At 35.7% G+C, this 16,248-nt stretch overlaps 1 protein-coding gene across 1 annotated transcript; it reads left to right on the top strand.

Moving 5' to 3' along the window:
• Positions 1 to 8,707: 8,707 nt before the first annotated feature.
• Positions 8,708 to 16,248, top strand: LOC141434058 (luciferin 4-monooxygenase-like; the record flags this gene model as incomplete). The annotated part of the gene is given in 9 exon segments (XM_074096309.1): positions 8,708 to 8,924; positions 9,930 to 10,137; positions 10,454 to 10,769; positions 11,160 to 11,319; positions 12,109 to 12,254; positions 12,680 to 12,812; positions 12,892 to 13,113; positions 14,682 to 14,852; positions 16,089 to 16,248. Coding segments are annotated over 9 exon segments (1,599 nt in total). The 5' UTR covers positions 8,708 to 8,807.

Genomic DNA, 16,248 nt, shown 5'->3' with positions numbered 1-16,248 from the left:
ATTTCAAATGTAATTCCGCACCATGAATTTCGAAAAACTCAGAGGTGTGTGCCGGGGTTTGAACCCCACAAGCTCTGCTTCAGAGGCGATAGGGCAAACCATAGGCATCACGGCTTATTTTTTTTTACGGCGGGAACATATTAAGCTTGAAATTAATATCAAATACTTAAGTCTGCTGCGCTTTGGAGAACTGAATACATCAAACTTCTAAGTCAAAAATCAAAAGATACAGTCAGTAAAAAGGTTTTTATACAAATAAATTATCAGGGAGTCGAAACCCACAGGCGTATTTCAAGGTTGTCCTAGAAACTTGAAATTAGTCATTAAATTAATTAATAATTAAAAAAAACCGGAAGAGGTGTCGGACACCGCCCAGTATAGGGTTGTCAAAATCAAAAAAATCAAATAATATTTTTAAGGATTTCGTATTTGTGTTAACTTGATATACTTATTTATACTACCACTTTTTAGTAGGTAAACATTTTAATCTACGTGGCCTATTGATGACTCTTCTACGAGGTGTAAACCTAAACTTATTTTGTAATGAAAACATACAGATAGATATACAGGGAAGTGAGTATACCATGTTTTACAAACAGTGGATGGCAGTGTTCAAGAGGCTTTGCTCTTTCGATATACCTAATAGCCTTTTTTTGTAAAAATAAGACTGAGTCCATATATATTAGTTATTACCCTAAAACCCCAAGTCCGTACCTTAATATACTCTCGAAGTATGCAAAGTAAACTGTTCTAAGTGCAGAAATGTTCAGCATTTTTAACAATTTTTTAGAGCATAAAGGCACTGGCCAATCGTTATTTTAGCAGGTTTACATGATTTGACCAACGCAACTGTTTATCCAGCTGTCACACCAGAAACCTAATACTGTTGGTTTTTGCTATAGGTAAAGTCAAATCAAACGTCATGTATTTTGTATATCTCAAGAAAGGCAAATAAAAAGTTTTTTCTAGGTTCATTTTTAAGACTATTACATTGAAACCAGTACGAAGTGTGTCCATGTCTTAAGGATTTGAGCCTTTCAATGTTGCAATATTTTTGGTTTTCAACTATTACACTCGTGTATCATCTGCATAAAGGTAGCTGTGCCATGAGTTATGTTATACTGTAAATCATTACTTAATAAATATGTTAAATAGCAAAGGCCCAAGAACAGATCCTTGAGGAACCCCACAGTCGATTGTTTTATTTCCCAAAAACAACAAATGCAAATGCTCCAATACTGACTACATCTGCTATTTGAACAATTTGGTTTCTATAATGTCTTAAACTTTCGTGATTTTCAACATAGTCAAATACCACGCACATGACTTATCACGCTAACGCACACGAGTATATTTACTTGGGTCAGATAGCATCCTTCGAGAACAGGCGTCAAGAGAAATCGATAGGCGTATCGATAAGCCTGAGCTTCTGGTCCATGAAGACGCTAATGAAGGGCAAACTTCCTCTGTCACTTAAGCGAAACTCGTCGAAGTGTATTCTTCCCATTTTAACCTACGGCGCACAGACTTGTCATGACTGAAGCTCAAAAGTCCAGGCTCAAGGTTTGCAACGAGCAATGGAGCGCAGTATCTGGGTGTTCGAAGAACTGATCGAATCAGAAACACGATACTGCGCCTAAAACTCGTATCACAATGTGGTGTCAAGACGCAAGCTGAAGTGGGACTCGGACATTTCTGCCGCATGCACTCGACGATGGGCACGGATCGCAACGAATGGGATCGAGGATGGGCATAAGCAGAGCAGACCCAAGAGGAGATGGCGGGACGACCTGAGCGCTTTTCAGCTCGATTGGCAGGTGCATGCCAGGACAGGCAGAGTGGCGAAAAAGGGAGGCCTTTGCCCAGCAGTGGGACATAATTACATAAAAAAAAAAAAAAAAAAACAGAAACAGCACCCGAACACCCAACTCACACACTCGAAGCCCATTCAAGAACAAATCGCAATATATGGCCATCGTGCATAATGAGGGTTTTCACAGAGGTGAAATATCGCTAGATGGCGTTAGTATCGTATGCATATACTCAGGCGCATGCACAAATACGTAACACAGCACTGCACCCACCACATTTTTTTATTTATATGGTTATTGCATTGGTTGAGGTAAAAATGAGGTACATACCGTACATATTTACACAGCGTACAAAATTTTCGGGTAGCGACCGTCCCTCTTCTAGGGACCAATCTGAGAACCAGCGCTGGGCATGCCTAGCATACGCTGAGATTGAGACCCATTGCCTAAAATTCTTAGTGTTTTTAGTTTTTAATAATTCGTTTTATTCTAAATTTTATTGTATGTTTTTTTTTATTTTTTGTGAGTTGTACTGAGCTAGGTTTTTTTTTTGGCAATAAAGATTATTTTACTTACTTACTTTACTTAAAACCTCAAACGTCAAACGGACCTCACGATACTAACGCCATCTAGCGGTATTTCGCCTCTATGAAAACCCTCATTATGAAGGCCGCGCGTTTAAAAAAAACTGAATGCCTGGTATCATGAAACTCAGTTCGCGCGGCGCAAAGAAAGCGACGCTCCTCGTACAGTTTGCGGTAGTTAGCTAAGCGATCCCTATTCCGAAACGTTACCATAATACTTTTCAACCCTCGGCAAAGAGACTTCAGGTTAAATTAGTAAACTAATGATGTTTAGTGCAAGAAACTCTCATGCGGGACCTTTCCACCACTTTGCTACAAAGGAAAACCACTTAGACAAACGGGCCGTCAACCAATCAAACGCCACCGCCACCGTCGTGTACGAGAAATAGGAATGGCTGCAAAATGCTCTCGGGCATAGGCGAACCCCAGGTTTAGCAGCTTTGTTTCGTTAAGGTTTCACAAGAGTATCCTGTAATAAAATATCCAAAAGGAATTCTTAGTAAATGCTCTGTCAATCGATACGTAATCTCAATTTGATGAATCGTACTTTTAATGTAAGTACGGTAAGAAACATAAACAGGTACGAGTACGATTAATTGGTATAGAGTTAAGTTACAAACGCAAAACATTAACCTGGTTGGCTTACCCTTGAAATTTCGATAAACTTTTAATCGAATGTCAGTTAACAGTCAACGTTTCCTATTTTTTCATTTCATCGAATATTCATTACCTCGAATAATTAAAATAAGTATTTTTAAATCACTGATCTGCAAATATTATTAGATAGATAGTTTAATAGATAGCTAAGCTTCATTTCATATTTTGATTTTTTGGGGTCGCAGTTCTATCTTAACCTAACCTAACCTACTTTTCTGTTAGCGATTTATTTTTGTTGGGGTCGCAGTTCTAACCTAACCTAAACTACTTTCCTGGTAGAGATTTATTTTTGTTGAGGTCGCAGTTCTAACCTAACCTAAACTACTTTCCTGGTAGCGATTTATTTTTGTTGGGGTCGCTGTTCTAACCTAACATACTTTTTGGTAGCGATTTATTTTTGTTGAGGCCGTAGTTCTAACCTAACTTATTCTCTGGTGTTTTATAATAATACATCGAAGAAATAAACAGCGATATTTAGTTGTTCTGTCTCATGAATAGTTGATGAAATTAAATCCTTGTACTGTTGTTCTAATAATTGTTTTTATGTGTAATGAATAGTCGATGAAGAAAATTACTCCAAGAGAAAATATTAGTATTGAATAATCTATGCATTGTTTTCGATGGAATTAAAATAGTTTGTCGACATTTCAAGGGGCACCCGAATTTTGTAGATACTCGTAGTACGCTATGCACTAGAATAAACTATGTAATACCTATTTATTATCTGCAACGTATGAAGAAGAACGTACTCGTAAGTTAAGGCGGGTACTCACTAGCGAGCTGTAATTGTAACCGTTGCACGTTACAGTTACCAAAAATCATAGTGCCTACGTAGTAAGCGAGCGGAACCGGCTGTGCTTGCAGCGAGCCGATGACGGCCAGGCCAGTTCACGCTTACTGACTAGAATCCTTTTCAACTAGCTTGGAACGGTGAAATTTGCTTTTTTTCCATTCCAAACCATGAATTTTTCAGACTAACACTTTATAAAAAAATATACTTGAAACACAAAAGAACCCAAAAAATAAATATCTCCATAGCTTAAAATATTTTGTAATAATGAACACAAATCACTTAAAAATATACTACTTTATTATAACCATAAAATAAACTTGTCAACTTTTATCGTGTAAAACGGAACTCAATTATAACAGAGCTTGACTTTGCTTATCGACCAACTCGATTCCAATATCTTGTAAAATCGTTTGACTCGCGTCATCTGTCAAATAAGTAGTAGTAGTAGTAGTAGTAATAAATAGTAGCGAAGGGCCTTGTATGAGTCTTTGTTTTGAGTGTTTCGTATTGTTTGATGTTTTTAACTGTTACTTTGTTCTTCAATTTTGTTATTACTGTTATTATTTTTGATGTAGTGCCATAAAAGACCGAACGGTTTGCGAGATCACGATAGACAAGCAAAAAACACTTGCGATGCGGGTGAATCCGCATACAAACGTATACATACCCTTAGAATATTTAATCGAAAATGGCAAAAAAAACGATTCGAATTTACATCGTCACAACCCTTTAATTACTCAATGACATGTGTCAAGCTATTTGAAAAAATTATATAACCTTGTAACGTACCTATATATGTTCGGTTATAGTTACAACAGCTCGCTAGTGAGTACCCGGCTTTAGGTAAATTGACTAAAACAGGCTAATTTCGCGGAGAGGACTCATTAATGACTTGGTTTAGCTCAACTTCATAGAGGTCCGGTCCGGTGTAAGTATTTTCATGCAGCCGATCGTTGTACGTTAAACTAAGTCATTAATGAGTCCGCTCCGCTCGCGGTGTAAATTAAGCTTTATGGAGAACCAATTTTACATTACTATGCAACTTTATGTATCAACGAAAACGCTAGGAGTAGTCAGCTCCTCAGTATATTTTGCCAACTCGTCTCATCTCATTTCTTGTAACGTAAACGAGTAACTACCTACTCGACCAGAACCGAGAACCGCTATTCCCATTAATAGGTAACATGGAACAATCTCGGTGCAGTGCCCTTTACTGGCCCGGCCAATCGATAAATTTACCGCCTTCAAATATTTAGCAGTTGAATCCAGAAAACAGCGGAGCAAAAAGCTAATTTCGAAAGCAGATGGTCTAAGTGTTTTGTGACATATTTATTTAAAACCTATTAATTAACTCTCAAACCAGGGATGTCAGACGTACCAACTTCTTGGTTCAGTTTTTAGTGTTACGCACCATGTACCAAGTCTACTCGGTCCTTGTATGCAAAAATACCAAGATTGGCCGTAGACCTCCTTTTATATGGTTTGCTTGTGCAAACAAAGCCTTGTTTCCGTTTATTTGTTTTTCTCAATATATTTTACATTTTATATCCGAAATGCGATATAATATCAAAAACAAATGTTTAAAGTGATATTTCTTCGGTGCGTTCGATAATTACTGCCTCTATTAACGGTAAACGAAATTGAAATATATACCTATATTTTTTTCACTAGGATGCAATTTCCGACACAGTTTATATATTAGTGTTGGCAGCGGAGCACAGGGGTAACAGTTTTTTGTTTTCAGTACCAGCTTTTAGCTAGCTCGGCACAAGGATTTCTGAGTAGCTGTCTGAGATCCCTGTCTCAAACCCACAAACCCGTTAGGGACCATTTTTTTCTCCATTTACTACTCGAGTGTCAAGAAAACTTCCTGCTTCTGCATTATCATTTCTAACAAAATTATGTTTGTGATGATTAAGTAGGCACATTATATTCACCTTTTTGTATGGCGTTAGTTGTGGTAGTTAGTCTAGTTTTCACATATGGCCTCTCGAGCAAGGATTGTATATAGATCAAAGATTATAAATAGATCACACTTGCACCTAATGAGTTTTCCATAATTTATGTGCAAATTACACACCCACGCACGATCCGCGCTGAGCCCATGTGCAACTTCAACCCAAGTCCTCTTAGTTTGAGAGGAGGCCTGTGTCCAGCATTAGGACGTATAAGCCGATCCGGTACCGATATAAGTGTATCAGGCGGTTTGTGACATAGAAATAAAATTATTGCAATTTATTAATACATAGCAACGTCTTGTCAGGGTAGCTAAAAATAGTCCAAATTGGTGTGACATACTTTATGGATGGCCCCTAAAGCCAAGGGCTGTCTTGTTGATAAGTACCTATAATTTGAATATAATATTTACAAGACTAGCGTCAGAACTTCTTAGAACTATTAGAGGTGCGGTTTTTCTCCCTGTGTAAGAATTTCATTCTAAGTGTATATAGCTGGTATTATCCGAGAAAAATTAAACAGTATATAGATATCCTACTTCTTAATGTTACGTTTTTTGTGTGAGTTGTAAGAATTGAGTATATTTTTAGGAAAATCGGTAAACTGTATATTAATTCACTTAGCAAATTACATCTAGTATTATTTTTGAATATATTTTTTGCTTGTCAAAAATTAAAAATATTAAAAAAATAGTGTGAGATTGGCAGAATTTGAAGTAAAATATTTTTTTCCTTAGAAATGTTATGTAATTTTAAAATTAATTTAAAAAATATATAAATAATACTGACTATTTGTGATTTTGAGCAACATAAAGTTTGTGAGTAGTTTTTGTGTCACGACCATGAGTGATACTACAAAATTACAGTATGATGGCAAGCCTTTCTAATTTTTTTTAGAACAGCAACACTGTCTTCTTGTCAGATTTTTGGTCTGAATGTAGTGTGTATCTCGCAAACTTTGCAAGTCATATTATCTTAAGTCATAACATTAAACAGTATATAAAGTGAAGTTCCGATTTTCACAGGTCATAATAAATTATTGTAAGTCTTAAAATTGGTTAGTTTAAACATTCGATGTCCATATAGTATACCATTCCATAATATGAAAGGCAATAAACTAGTTTATAATAATTGTTGTAAGGTCTTTTTTCGCAGGTCATAATGATTCGATAGTCACCTGATAAGTAAGTCATAACATTTGACGTCATAATATTAAATTCAATAAAAACACTCATAATAATTATAAGAATGCATTCAATGATTTATCAGAAAAATGAAATACATAATATTTTAACTACCGAATGTATACCTAACTGTAGTTGTATGCATAATAATCAAAGTTCTAAACTTTTTTATAGGAACATCGAGGATCAAAAATCATTTGTGAAGCAATATTATCCGGGCTGCTATAAAAAAATAACTAACATCGAAGGCTAAGGCGGGAGCTACGCTCCGCTTCGCTCGCTCGCACAAATCAAATTGTTTTCAACATAATTTCTATTAGTCATATTATCTAAAGTCGTAGTTAAATTAATTAGCACTTTCAAATGTATGCCTGGAAATGTTTCTGAGTAATTATCATATGCCTTTCAATATTATGGATTTGGTTTCTTAGAGCTAGACACTTTAGGCAATAAAACGATATGAGTAACAACCATTAGTTAGTACGGTGAAATATATGGCTTAAACTATTTCTGAATAATTATCGTTAGATCTTTGAACGTTATAGTTAAAAATGTATGACTTTTGTGATTATAGAATTTAATATTATACGCCATTAATATTAGAGCTAATAAGCATTATACTGAACAAAAATTATGACTAGTGATGTTTATGTTTATAAATTATATGGATATCAATTTCTGACCATCGAAATTCGGAATAAAAAATGTATGGGAAACAAAGGGATCCCTTAGTATACATATAATTTTTAAAATTACCTTTTAAGGTAAACTGATTTTCCGCTTATCTGATTTTGTAGATGTCACGAAAGAACAAAACTACGGAAGAAAAACAGCCACATTCAGTAATGTCACGACCCAGGCACCATCTGTCTCAACCGTGTTTATTTACCTTTTTTTTTTGCTTTCTTTGGGCATTATGCTTGTCCATATACATAAAAAATATGCTATTGGTATATATTTTTCATGTACATCGTAATAAATTGTATAAAAAAACTTTATTTTTTTGGACTATTTGAAAATTATTTAAGAAATGCCCTACTAATATTATTAATGTGAAAGTTTGTGAGTGAGTGAGTGAGTATGTTTGTTACTTCATCACGCTGAAACGGCTGGACGGATTTGGATGAAATTTGGCAAAAAGTTAGTTTATAACCTAGATTTTAACATAGAATACTCTTTATCCCGATATTGCCACGGAATAGGGATAAAATCTCTAAATAACAACCGCTGCTAGGCTTAGGGTCATGAAATTTGTTATGTAGGTAGCTGGACGTCTGGAATAACACAAACTACTTTTTATCCCGATGTTTCCATGGGATAGGGATAAAATCTCGTAATAACATCCGCTGAGTCAAGAAATTTAGCATGGGTGTTTTAATTTAACCTCAATGAAAACCACGATGTAATTTTAGGGAATTCCCACGAGAATTTACTTAATAAAATCCCGGAATTTCAATTCAACTGCTGTATCTAATGATTCATGCGTACGAAACCGCGGGTATATGCTAGTAAAGGCATAAAAAAGACATTAAAAACAATATTTCAATGACAAACGTAATAAATTTTGATAACGAAGTTATGCACTGACTTTAATATGTGTGTTATCGACAAACATGTTAATCGCAAATACATGCTATAAATAACCCTCGAGTGAGATTTTTCCTAGTGAATTTGTTTATCATTATGCATAGTAAATAACACTATCTTAATTGACAGTTGTTGACCATTCTAAGTGTATATATAAAAGTCGGGTAGATACATATTTTACTGGATACATTGTCGTTGAGTGGCAGTGGTGATTTGTGATAGCTTAAGCACCGACAATGTTTAATAACAATCTTTATGTGAATGGCGATCAAGACGTTCAAGTTCCTGCTCATTTGAATTTTGGCAAATATATCCTTGATCGCCTACGCAGTAGGAGTGAGGAAATAGCTGTGGTAAGTGGATATATAATTTGGAATTGAAATTAGCGACTAAAATAGGGCAATACTAAAGACGTATCTCTAAGCAAATCATTTAAATAAACTGGTATTTTGTTCCAGTAATTTGTGAGATTACCATTCTTTTGTTTTTCAGTTTTTTCGTCTTGTGAAATGTGTGTAGTAGGTAACTTTGTTTTTATAAGTAACGTTCATTTTTAAATAAATATGTAAATACGGTCGTAAACGATTTTTATATTATTTACTATACTTGGTTTGGATAGGTATTTAACTAAATGTAAACAAAACAACGTCAATTGGTGTTTTGCAGGTGGTAGGACCTTGTGCAAGGTCCGCCCGGATTGCTACCACCATCTTGCTCGCTAATCCTGCCGTGAAGCAGCAGTGCTTGCACTGTTGTGTTTCGGCGTGGAGAGTAAGACAGCCGGTGAAATAACTGGCACTTGAGGTATCCCATCTTAGGCCTCTAGGTTGGCAACGCATCTGCAATACCCCTGGTGTTGCAGATGTTTATGGGCGGTGGTGATCTCTTACCATCAGGAGACCTACATGCTCGTTTGCCATCCAGTCAAATAAAAAAAAAATATATATTGAAATTCCCCCATGAAACTATCTAAATATTTACATTTCTGTATTGAAATACGCTAGTCTAGTTTGTATTACAATGATAGATAAGTAAAATGTTTAAAATCCTTGAATGTACCAAATCTGGCAGCTGAAGTTTGTTTACATTTGGCACCTCTATTGCAACAACGCTACAAATTATAATTAGAATTATTATTCGTAGCAACAACGACGTAAATGCTATTTTTTTTTTAATAATATCGCAGCGTTTCGCATTATTAAGTATTTTTTTGAAAAAAAAAATGCATTTTCGTCGTTGTTGCAATAGAGGTGCGATTTAGTTAATAACCTATCTAAACCAAGTATAAGTTCTGTATGATTTACCCCGATCACCTCTTCAGAATGTTGATCATTCATTTATATTACTTTGTAACTCAGGAAAATGCTATAACGGGGGAAGCTATGAACTATAAAGATTTTACTGAATATGCGGTGAAGTTGTCTTCGTCTTTGATGGATCTTGGAGTAAAGAGAGGGGATACAGTAGGAGTCGGCAGCGAGAAACGTGTGACATTTGTACCAACAGCCCTCGCCGTCGTGTTTACGGGAGCTGCTTACACCCCTTATGACTTGAAAAGTGGCAGAGGTATATTATTATTTATAAGTAGAAACTTTAGAAACTTTTTCTCTACCTACTAATAAAATGTCATTTAGGTAAATTTGATGTTTTCCGCGTATTTTCTTACTTTTAAAGCAACAAAAAAGTGTAAATTCCAATTTTATTTTAAATCGTAGTCATAATATTACAGCCCAGACACAATAATACAGGCCATAGCATCCGTAATTATATATTTTGGGCGTTTTGTTTTGATCTTTATGATGAAAAAGCTTACTTTTCGCACGATTATTTTTTCTTGTCGCTATTTTTTCTACTTTTTACAACATAAATAATTTTATTTCAGCTGGACTCTTACACAAGTTGAATTTAACAAGGCCCAAGTATTTTATCTGTTCTCCTTTATTTTGGGAAGTCTATGGTGATATATTACGAAATTTAGATTACATCGACACTTTTATTTGTTTTGATGACAGTAAAGATATTAGTTTATCAATAAAGAATTTGATTTTGAGACCAAATGACGTGACAAATTTTGAACCGGCTACCGTTCAAGGACAGATCGACACCGCGCTAATTTTGTATTCGTCTGGCACTACTGGCATGCCAAAAGGAGTTCAATTAACACACTTGAACTGTATTTTAAACAGTTTGCCTAAAGAGTAAGTGGTATTTATTTTTATGAACCTCTTGACGTACCTATTTAAACATTGCGTTAAATGAGTAAGATGTTTATAAAAACTACAAGTCAAGCTAATATTAACGTGGTAAAAAACATATTGTACACAATTTAACTCTGTCACACAGATTGTCCCATTTCAGGAGAAAATATACCTATTCTTATTCGATCATTCTCTTTCGACTATGCACCAGTCTAATTACCTAGCCATTTTTTCCCCGTAATAGTGACATGGTAATTAACCTAGACTTGAGTGAATGGAAATGGGATGGAAATGACCGACTTAAGCTATCATTGCATTCATGATTTTAAATGGAGAGGTTAGGTAGGTACCTATCACAAATCAAAAAATATTTACATATCTATCTTTCAGTTTCGAAGATGAATCTCTTAAAACTGCATTTATGTTTGGAGAATGGTACCACAATTACGATACATTCATGACGTACAAGTTTCTCTCTGCTGGAAGAAAGATTGTGTATGTGGATACCGTTACGCCTGAAAATCTCATGAAAAGTATTCATAACTGTCAGGTAACAAAATTATTTCATGGTAGACAAATTCATCTATGTCATTGTCTTACTAGGACTTCCTTAAAGGAATTCCTAAAATGACCTTGCAATTTTTCACTTGTCAAATCCATGCATGTACCCATGCAGTTCGAGTGCGACAAAGATTTGATTGAAGAACGTCTTATTTTACTTATATATTATTGAATTATTATACGTAGCTTTATTTATTAAGGCATAATAAAATGTATACCTAGTTCAGGAAATATGAATTGACCATCTGCAAACTTCACTAACTAAATATGTAGGTATAGTCACCAGCACCAATATCTGACACAACAAGCGTTCTAGGACCGGAAGGACGTGTCAGATATTTTTGCATGCTCCGCTGTGGCAGATATTAACGCTAGTGACTGTACAGTACATAATAAGTTACCAATTCATACAGGGTGGTACCAAATGATGTGATAATACTTAAACAGTTGATAGTGTTGCCTAAACTGAACAACTTTCTCCAATGAGCATAGGTCGAAAAACAAAAAAAAATCATACTCCCATACAAAATATATTGGTTAGCTGACCGACTTACTATGGAAAGGCGAAAAAAAGTTCCTTGGAAAAAGTTGTTTAGTTTAAGCAACACTATCACCTGTTTAAGTATCATCACATCATTTGGTACCACTCATATTTCCTGAACTATAATATATGTACCTATGGCTGGGAATGACTTTGGAGGTTGATAAAACGATAGCTATAGCTAATACTAATAATATCTATAGAAATTGATAGATCTCATGATTTCTTTTGTTCTAGGTTAATATCGCAATGTTAGTGCCTTCACTTGTGGGTTACTTGTCTAAGGCAGAAGAAGTCGAAAAATATGATTTAAGTACATTGAAAATAATATACTGTCGCTCATCTCCTCTACATAGAAAAACAATTGAAGCAGTCAAGAGACGGTACACGCACTATGTAATTTGTTTTAAACTCAATCCAAGAATAGTTTAACCTGGAACACTGAGCTAGAAATGTTTAAGGTTCTATTTTAAACTTTTTTACATGAAGATAATTCCAATATGCTTCCTTAAACTGTAAGAGCATCAGAAATACAGTTTTATTCTCGTGCAAAATGTTTTAATTATATAGAATTCATTCAAGAAAAATAGAATATATTATTTTTATAAAGTTTTATACAACGAATGAATTTGCAGTCGCAAACCGTCATTTGGTGTCTGCTTTTATTACTTTAACCATAATTATTTTGCTCACCCGCGACCTTATGATAGCTACGTTTATGCAATGTTTATGTTTTTGCGTTTGTTTTGATATGGTATGCAAAGTAACGCCTGAATCAAAAAATTATTCATAATCTTGATTTTTACAGGTTCCTTACATTAAAAAACATTCTACAAGGTTACGGTATGACAGAAGCAGGAGAACTTACGTCAGAGAGTTGGGGCGTGAAGGGACCAAAAATAGGAAGTGTTGGTATGGCTTCCCCGGGTATTATACTGAAGGTAAGTATTGCAAAAGTAATGATAATTTACGAAAGAAAACATTTATTTAAATTTATTTCTAATAGTTTTCTAATTGTAGGTTGTTCATCCGGAAACACGTGAGGTTCTAGGGCCCAACCAACGAGGAGAAATATGTCTACGTGGTCCTGTTTTTATGAAGGGTTACATAAGCATTGAGCCTTCCACGTATCTCGATGATCAAGGATTTTTCATAACTGGTGATTTGGGATACTATGACGAAGACAAATACTTTTACATCGTCGACAGGCTAAAGGAAATTTTATCGTACGATGGATATAAGGTGAGTACCTACTGCCTTAATAAAGTTTTCTTGACATACATCATGTATACTAGGGATCATAATAATCTGTGTCGAAATATCGGGGACTCGTTTAAAGAAATCACGGTCAACATTGTATTACAAATGTGAAAGTTCGTGTATAGCCACCTACTTTATTTATATCCCGAAATCCACACTGAGTCACCATTTAAATAGAATCCTTAAATGTTACCGTAAACTCAGGTTTCTATAGTCCCAAGCGTTCATCAATGTCCAAACGGACTTTTTAACATTTCGAACAATTACAGAACTGCTAACGCTTAGGAGGTTCATCGTGCATTTTCTATTGGGTCAGGCTGCGATGAACCTCCTAGATGACGTTAGCCGTTCCGTAATTGTTAAAAAGTCCGTTTGGACTATTGATGACCGCTGGGACTATAAAAAACTGAGTTTATCTACGCACATATCATTAGTGCTCTAAAATGCGTTCGAAAACCGTAGGAAATGACCAGCATTATTACAACCAATTTTACTATGAGAGGTAAAATCTCTAAAATCTGTACTGTAATGTCATAACAGTACCTACAGATTTTCGTAATTCGATTTTCGTCGTTTAAATTTGGAACAACTGTCAAAACTCCAGTGGGTGTTTATTCTAGTATCCATAGATATTAACACAGTTAAGATTGGTTTTTTGGAATCTTTTTGTATTTTTTATTTCAATTCCAAATTTTTACTTTTACGGTCATCCCGTAAAACCTAAATTGAAAATACAAACTGAAATATAGATGCACAGAAAAACCAGAAAAATAAGACCATCACTGGGAATCTAACCCAGGTCCTCGGTATTCCGTACCGCGTGCTATACCGCTACACCACTGATGGTCAACGGTACCGACACGAATTTCCCCTATGCACCTCATATCTCAGCTTGTTTGTTTCTTATTTAGCCACTTAAGCAGTGACGCTAGCGACATCTATGCCGTAGCCCTCATCGAGAAACTTTTTTCGGCACTCCATTGGAACTAACCGCTCACCCGGACAAGAGATATCGTTACTAAGCAATCAAATTAAGATTGGTTTTTTGGAATCTTTTTGTATTTTTTATTTCAATTCCAAATTTTTACTTTTACGGTCATCCCGTAAAACCTAAATTGAAAATACAAACTGAAATATAGATGCACAGAAAAACCAGAAAAATAAGACCATCACTGGGAATCGAACCCAGGTCCTCGGTATTCCGTACCGCGTGCTATACCGCTACACCACTGATGGTCAAACCAAATCATCTTAGAGTACTTATGATATGTGTGTAGATAAAGTAATGTATGCAACTGTACATAATTAGGCCTTAAAACACTCGTGTGATCTTATTTTGAAACTCGCCAAGGCTCGTTTCAAAAAACCACACTCGTGTTTTAAGGACCCTCATTATGTAACGGTTGCATATAATACTATTACGGTAAATGAAGAATCACAGTGTAATTTTTGCGGTTTAATGTTTTACGTAAGAGAAGCCGCATGTACTGGCATTACCGCTTGCTTGCCGCACTACTTCACGCTACACTACAAATTGTTTCTTTAAATAGGTAGCTCCACTAGAGTTGGAGACGATCCTGCAGCTGCACCCAGGCGTACGCGAGGCGGGCGTGGTGGGCCAACCCGCAGGAGATATCGGCGAGCTGCCCACCGCCTTCGTCGTGTGCCAACGCGGCGCCACCGTCTCACCACAAGAACTCATAGACTACGTTTCTAAAGAGGTCAGTTTAATAGCTGACTGCTTGCTGATACAGACACTGACTGATTTATCTGACTGGGAATAAATTATGAGCGTGTGGAACTCGCGAAAGCAGTAAGCACGTCAAAAGTGAGCAAATAATATGATAAATTTGGTACAGTAAGGTGTTTTTACCTGATGGTAAAGACAGAAGAGGCCGAAGATGTAGCTCACGTGTTAAGTAACAGTTATTCAATAGTTAGTCGTGAATCCTTAAACTAATCAAACAAAATGCATGAAAATTAACAATTTTGTGGCCATAGGGAGCAGTAAACCACACAAGTGGGGCGTTGAGCGTATAAAGTAATGTAGGCAATAACAAATTATCTGTCAACGTTCACAATAAATAAATAAATATCACGGGACAATTCACACTAATGAGGGCTATCGCGTATGAATTCGCCACTAGAGGCGCTAGTGTAGCGTGAGGTCTCCGAAATGTCAAATCTCATAGTTTTTGGGTGAGCTACGCGGGTTTATTTATAATTAGAATAATTTTGTGAATATTTTGCAATATCTGAAATTAATTATGGCAAATATGCGTTCCGGTGCAATTAATGTCTGTGTTTTGAGACAGTTTTGTCTTTCGGAAACCTTTGTCCTCCCTTTTTTCCGAACAAAACGGGGACTATGCAGGTTTTAAGGTGTAACTTTTGTTTTCACGCCCGTAATAACAGACTTTGAAAGCCATACTTAAAAACCTCATGCAACAGTGCGCCATCTAGTGAGACAAAAAACGATAGCCCTCATTGACCTAGTCCCAAAGCACAGTGCAAGAAAATGTAAAAGTTCTTAGACTTTGCCCAAAATAAGCGTAGTATAGATAGATGCATACTTAAATAAATATTTAAACACCCAAGACCCGAGAACAAACATTCGTATTTTTCATACAAATATCTGCCCCGACACGGGAATCGAACCAGGACCTCAAGCTTCGTAATCAGGTTCTCTAACCACTAGGCCATTTGGTCGTCTAAAATAAATATGCCCTTAATTGGGCAGTGTGCATTAAAATGCACGTGATCTAATACTAATACTGTCTTTTTGAACTTTTTGGACGCAAAATTTTGGACTAATTATAAGGTACCATGAGCTTTGAATCATGAACTCCTTTAATTTTGTCAAGTTCTGTGTTAACAACAGAACCCCGTTTAGAACAGACATTTAATATACTTACTCTTAAATTCTTCTAAAATGTGGCATTTTATTATACCTACAGGTACCACCTTACATGGAACTGAGGGGCGGCGTGAGATTCGTGTCGGAATTGCCGAGGAACCCTAGAGGAAAAATCTTACGACGTCAATTGAGAGAAATGTTAAATGAAACGGATCACATCATATAAATGAAATATTGATTTTATATTCACAATTAGTATA

The sequence above is a fragment of the Choristoneura fumiferana genome, chromosome 13, assembly GCF_025370935.1.
Source record: "Choristoneura fumiferana chromosome 13, NRCan_CFum_1, whole genome shotgun sequence".
Taxonomy (NCBI): Eukaryota; Metazoa; Arthropoda; class Insecta; order Lepidoptera; family Tortricidae; genus Choristoneura; species Choristoneura fumiferana.
The sequence above is the reverse complement of the archived record's forward strand: the minus strand, read 5'-3'. Positions and strand labels throughout refer to the sequence as shown.